The sequence below is a fragment of the Tachyglossus aculeatus genome, chromosome 22 (assembly GCF_015852505.1).
Source record: "Tachyglossus aculeatus isolate mTacAcu1 chromosome 22, mTacAcu1.pri, whole genome shotgun sequence".
In the NCBI taxonomy this organism is placed as follows: domain Eukaryota; kingdom Metazoa; phylum Chordata; class Mammalia; order Monotremata; family Tachyglossidae; genus Tachyglossus; species Tachyglossus aculeatus.
The window spans coordinates 51,768,408-51,774,992 of record NC_052087.1 but is presented as its reverse complement, the minus strand read 5'-3'; the positions used below and the strand labels follow the sequence as shown (position 1 = coordinate 51,774,992).

At 50.5% G+C, this 6,585-nt stretch overlaps 1 protein-coding gene across 1 annotated transcript; it reads left to right on the top strand.

The window, feature by feature from the left end:
- Positions 1–318: 318 nt before the first annotated feature.
- Positions 319–1,829, top strand: TIGD3 (tigger transposable element derived 3). Its single transcript, XM_038765368.1, is given in 5 exon segments — positions 319–424; positions 427–614; positions 877–1,035; positions 1,684–1,707; positions 1,818–1,829. Coding segments are annotated over 5 exon segments (489 nt in total).
- The last annotated feature ends 4,756 nt before the right edge of the window (positions 1,830–6,585 follow it).

Here is a 6,585-nt window from a genome sequence, read left to right as displayed (position 1 = left end):
TGCACACAGTAAGCGCTCAATAAATACGATTGATGATGATGAGGATTGAATGAATGAATGAATGACAACCCAATCACCTTTTAATTTCCCCAGCGCTTAGAACAGTGCTTTGCACATAGTAAGCGCTTAACAAATACCATCATTAATTAATTAAGTCACTTCACTTCTCTGAGCCTCCGTTACGTCATCTGAAAAATGGGGATTAAGACTGTGAGCCCCACGTGGGACAATGTGATCACCTTGTATCCCCCCCCCCAGTGCTTAGAACAGTGCTTTGCCCATAGTAAGCGCTTAACCAATGCCATTATTATTATTATTATGTCGCAGTCGGAGGTGGCCCGGCGATTCCGGGTGTCGCAACCACGGATCTCCCGCATTTGCAAGAACCGGGAGCGGCTGCGGGCGAACTGGCGTGGCGGCACCAGCCCAAGTACCGCGGGCTGGATGAGGTGCTGCTCCGTTGGCACCGCAGGGCCTGCACCAAGGGCTGGCACGTCACCGGCCCCGGCCTGCCGTGCCAAGCCAAGGAGCTCGCCCAAGCCCTGGGCCAGGACTAAGCGCCCAGTGTTGGCTGGCTGGGCCGCTGGAAGCACCGCAACAACGTGGCCTGCGGGGCCCGAAGCATCATCATCATCATCATCATCATCATCATCATCAATCGTATTTATTGAGCGCTTACTATGTGCAGAGCACTGTACTAAGCGCTTGGGAAGTCCAAATTGGCAACGTATAGAGACAGTCCCTACCCAACAGTGGGCTCACAGTCTGAAAGGGGGAGACGGAGAACAAAACCAAACATACTAACAAAATAAAATAGAATAGATATGTAGAAATAAATTAAATAAATAAATAAATAGAAGCACGTGCCCACTCGAGGCCCCGTGCCCGCCTGCCGCCCTCCCCGACGACGTCTTCGGCTGCGCCGAGGTGCCCCTGCTGTACCGGGCCGTGCCCGGCGGCACCGGCCCCCGAGACCGGGTGCGGGTGCTGCCCTGCGCCAGTGGCCGGGGCACGGAGAAACGGCGGGCGCTGGTGGTCAGGGATCGCCCCCTCTGCCTCTCCGGGGCCTGGGATTCAGAAGGACCTGGGTTCTAATCCAGCCCTACCATTATGGTTATACATATTTATTACTCTATTTATTTATTTTACTTGTACATTTCTATCCTATTTATTTTATTTTGTTGGTATGTTTGGTTCTGTTCTCTGTCTCCCCCTTCTAGACCGTGAGCCCACTGGTGGGTAGGGACTGTCTCCATGTGTTGCCAATTTGTACTTCCCAAGCGCTTAGTACAGTGCTCTGCACATAGTAAGCGCTCAATAAATACGATTGATTGATTGATTTGTCTGCTGCATGCCCCTGGGGAAGTCCCTTCACTTCTCTGGGCTTCCGTAACCTCATCTGTAAATTGGCTGTGAGCCCCACGTGGGAAAGGGACTGTGTCCAACCTGATTAGCTTGGATCTTCCCCAGTGTTTAGAACAGTGCCTGGCACATCGGAAGCACTTGACAAATCCCAATTAAAAAAAAAACAAAAAGAGCAGCTGGGGAAAGGCTAGTTTTCCCCCAGAACCAACGGGTTGGGAAGCGGTGGAGAGACCGACTCCGAGATGAGGGCTCGGCCAGGGTCTGGGGGGTGGGATAGGGATCTGACCCCTTCGCTCCTGCACCCCGATTCCGCTGTAGGCAACCACCAAGCTCCAGATGTTAGTGGGCCGGGGGGTGGGAGGGAGAGCGGGCAGGGGGGCTGGGAGGAAAATTTGGGGGAGCGGTCGTCTCCCCGGTCATCGGGTACACAGCCCCCATGTCGGGGGGGGTAGTGGGTGGTATGAGTTGTCATTGTACAGTGCTCTGCACACAGCAGGTGCTCAATAAATACGATTGAATTAATGAATAAATAATAGTCATTTATTCATAATAATAAATAATATAATAATAAATTAATTTATCTTACTTGTACATATCTATTCTATTTTATTTTTATAAAATATATTTTATAAAAATAAAACGTATTACCTTTAGATATATAAATATTTTATATAGCTGAAATATAAATACATTTTATATATTTAGATATATTTTAAATACATATTTTATATATTTAGATATGATAATATTTTATATTTTATAATATATTTTACAAGCGCTTAGTACAGTGCTCTGCACACAGTAAGCGCTCAATAAATACGATTGATGTATTTAGATATGATAATATTTTATAATATATTTTATAAGCGCTTAGTACAGTGCTCTGCACACAGTAAGCGCTCGATAAATACGATTGATGATGATGATTTTGTTAGTATGTTTGGTTTTGTTCTGTGTCTCCCCCTTCTAGACTGTGAGCCCGCTGTTGGGTAGGGACCGTCTCTATGTGTTGCCGACTTGGACTTCCCAAGCGCTTAGTCCAGTGCTCTGCACACAGTAAGCGCTCAATTAATAAGATTGATGATGATGATTTTGTTAGTATGTTTGGTTTCGTTCTCTGTCTCCCCCTTCTAGACTGTGAGCCCGCTGTTGGGTAGGGACCGTCTCTATGTCTTGCCGACTTGGACTTCCCAAGCGCTTAGTACAGTGCTCTGCACACAGTAAGCGCTCAATTAATAAGATTGATGATGATGATTTTGTTAGTATGTTTGGTTTTGTTCTCTGTCTCCCCCTTCTAGACTGTGAGCCCGCTGTTGGGTAGGGACTGTCTCTATGTGTTGCCGACTTGGACTTCCCAAGCGCTTAGTCCAGTGCTCTGCACACAGTAAGCGCTCAATAAATACGATTGATTGATTGAGTGAATAAATGAATGAATCTGGCCTCAGCATCAGTCTGGTTCGCTACGGGGGCGCCGGAGTTGGTAGCTCCAGCCATGAGTGTGGTGATCGGGGGTGATAATAATAATAATTATAATGGCATTTATTAAGCGCTCACTATGTGTAAAGCACTGTTCTAAGCGCTGGGAAAGTTACAGGTTGATCAGGTTGTCCCACAGGGGGCTCACAGTCTTCATCCCCATCTTACAGATGAGGGAACTGAGGCCCAGAGAAGTGAAGTGACTTGCCCAAAGTCACACAGCTGATAAGTGGCGGAGCCCCCTCCTTCCTCTCCCCCTCCCCATCTCCCCCGCCTCACCTCCTTCCCCTCCCCACAGCACCTGTATATATGTATATATGTTTGTACGGATTTATCACTCCATTTATTTTACCTGTACATATTTATTCTATTTATTTTATTTTGTTCATATGTTTTGTTTTGTTGTCTGTCTCCTGCTTCTAGACCGTGAGCTCGCTGTTGGGTAGGGACCGTCTCCGTCTGTTGCCGACTTGGACTTCCCCAGCGCTTAGTCCAGTGCTCTGCACACAGTAAGCGCTCAATAAATACGATTGAAGGAATGAATGAATGAGTGACCCCGGGCCTGGTGCCAAGTGGGTGAACCTCTCTGCTCCTGCCCTGTCCTGATCCATCCTCCTTGGGAAGCTGCTCTATTTATTTTATTTTGTTAGTATGTTTGTTTTTTTTCTCTGCCTCCCCCTTTTAGACTGTAAGCCCACTGTTGGGTAGGGACCGGCTCTATATGTTGCCAACTTGGACTTCCCAAGCGCTTAGTACAGTGCTCTGCACACAGTAAGCGCTCAATAAATACGATTGATTGATTGATTGCTCCGCTCAATCTTCCTGACCACCTGTTCCCCGAGAAGCAGCGTGGCAAGAGCACAGGCCTGGAAGGTCATTGGTATCCGCCACTTGACTGCTGTGTGACCCCGGGCAAGTCACTTCCTTCTCTGTGCCTCAGTTACCTCGTGGAAAATGGGGATTGAGACTGTGAGTCCCACAAGGGACAGGGACTGTGACCAACCGGATTTGCTTGTATCCACCCTGGCACTTAGTACAGTGCCTGGCACGTGGCATTTAACAAACACCACAGTAATAATAATGGCAAGAGAAGCAGTGTGGCTCAGTGGAAAGATCACGGGCTTGGGAGTCAGAGGTCATGGGTTCTAATCCCAGCTCCTCCATTTAGCTGTGTGACCTTGGGCAAGTCACTTCACTTCTCTGGCAAGTCACCAGTGCTTAGAACAGTGCTTTGCACATAGTAAGCGCTTAACAAATACCAACATTGTTATTATTCTCGTGCCTCAGTGACCTCATCTGTAAAATGGGGATGAAGACTGTGAGCCCGTCGTGGGACAACCTGCTTACCTTGTATCCTCCCCAACGCTTAGAACAGTGTTTTGCACATAATAATAATGATGGCATTTATTAAGCGCTTACTATGTGCAAAGCACTGTTCTAAGCGCTGGGGAGGCTACAAGGTGATCACGTTGTCCCACGGAGGGTTCACAGTCTTAATCCCCATTTTACAGATGAGGTAACTGAGGCACGGAGAAGTTAAGTGACTTGCCCAAAGTCACACAGCTGGCAATGGGCAGAGCCGGGATTTGAACCCCTGACCTCTGACTCCAAAGCCCGTTCTCTTTCCACTGAGCCACGCTGCTTCCCCATAGTAAGTGCTTAACAAATGCCATTATTATTATTATTATTATTATTTATTATTATTATTATTATTATTATATTAACTGTGGGATTTGTTAAGTGCTTACTACATGCCAAGCTCTGTACTAGATCCAAGATAATCAGGTGAGACAACAGTCCCTGTCCCACATGGGGCACACCAGCTAAGAAACCGTGTGGCCAAATGGACAGAGCACGAGCCTAGGAGTCAGAGGACTTGGGTTCTAATTCTGGCTAAACCACTGGTCTGATGTGTGACCTTGGGCAAGTCACTTCACTTCTCCGTGCCTCAGTCCCCTCATCTGGGGGCTAAAGCTGTGTGCCCCATGGGGGGCAGGGACCATGTTCAACCTGATGAGTTATCTCTCCCCCTCCCCCCGGCGCTTAGTACAGCGCCAGACACATAGTAAGTGCTTAACAAATACCATTAAAAAACGCCTCAAATCCAACAGGGATTGAATCCCCATTTTTCAGATAAATAAACTGACCCTCCCGGTGGGCTTTTCCCCGCTTTGCTCTTCGTTCCCACCCGAAGCAGCGTGGCTCAGTGGAAAGAGTTTGGCCTTGGGAGTCGGAGGTCATGGGTTCTAATCCCTACTCTGCCACTTGTCTGCTGTGTGACTTTGGGCAAGGCACTTTTGTTGTCTGTCTTCCCCCATCTGGACTGTGAGCCCGCTGTTGGGTAGGGACCGTCTCTAGATGTTGCCAACTTGGACTTCCCAAGCGCTTAGTACAGTGCTCTGCACACAGTAAGCGCTCAATAATACAATTGAGTGATTTATTACTCTTATACATATTTATTCTATTTATTTTATTTTGTTAATTTGTTTTGTTTTGTTGTCTGTTTCCCCCTTCTAAACTGTGAGCCCACTGTTGGGTGGGGACCGTCCCTGTGTGTTGCCAACTTGGACTTCCCAAGCGTTTAGTGCAGTGCTCTGCACACAGTAAGCGCTCAATAAATACGATTGATTGAATGAATGAATATATGCTTGTACATATTACTCTATTTTACTTGTACATATTTATTCTATTTATTTTATTAATATGTTTTGTTTTGTTCTCTGTCTCCCCCTTCTAGACTGTGAGCCCGCGGTTGGGTAGGGACCGTCTCTAGACTTTGCCAACTGGGACTTCCCAAGCGCTTAGTACAGTGCTCTGCACACAGTAAGCGCTCAATAAATATGAATGAATGAATGAATGAATGAATGAATGAATGAATGAATGAGGCAAGCCAACAGGGGCATTCCCGCTTCACCCCGGAGGCTACGCGCTTGCGCAGGATCTCCGGCTTCTGATTGGTCCCCGAGGGCTGCGGGAGGCGGGGCGCGGGGGCTTCCTCCGCCTTCCCCGGAGGCTAGGCGCGTGCGCATGATCTCCGGCTTCTGATTGGTCGCCGCGGGCTGAGCGGGAGGCGGAGGGCGGGGCGCGGGAGCATTCTCCTTCGGCCCCGGAGGCTGGACGCGTGCGCAGGATCTCCGGCTTCTGATTGGTCCCTGAGGGCTGAGCGGGGGTGGGGCGCGAGGGCTTCCTCCACCTGCTCCGGAGGCTGGGCGCGTGCGCAGGATCTCCGGCTTCTGATTGGTCTCCGCGGGCTGAGCGAGCGGAGGGGGAGCGGGGCGCGGGGCCTTCCTGCCCCACCTCGGAGGCTAGGCGCGTGCGCAGGATCTCCGGCTTCTGATTGGTTCCCAAGGGCTGAGCGGAGGCGGGGCGCGGGGGCCTTCCCGCCTCACCCCGGAGGCGGGGCGCGTGCGCAGGATCTCCGGCTTCTGATTGGTCCCCGCGGGCTGAGCGGGAGGCGGAGGGCGGGGCGCGGGGGCCTCCTCCACCTGCTCCGGAGGCTAGGCGCGTGCGCAGGATCTCCGGCTTCTGATTGGTCCCCGCGGGCTGAGGGGAGGCGGAGGGCGGGGTGCGGGAGCAAACTCCTTCTGCACCGGAGGCGGGGCGCGTGCGCAGTATCTCCGGCTTCTGATTGGTCCCCGCGGGCTGAGCGAACGGAGGGGGGGCGGGGCGCGGGGGCCTTCCTGCCCCACCCCAGAGGCTAGGCGCGTGCGCAGGATCTCCGGCTTCTGATTGGTCCCCGCGGGC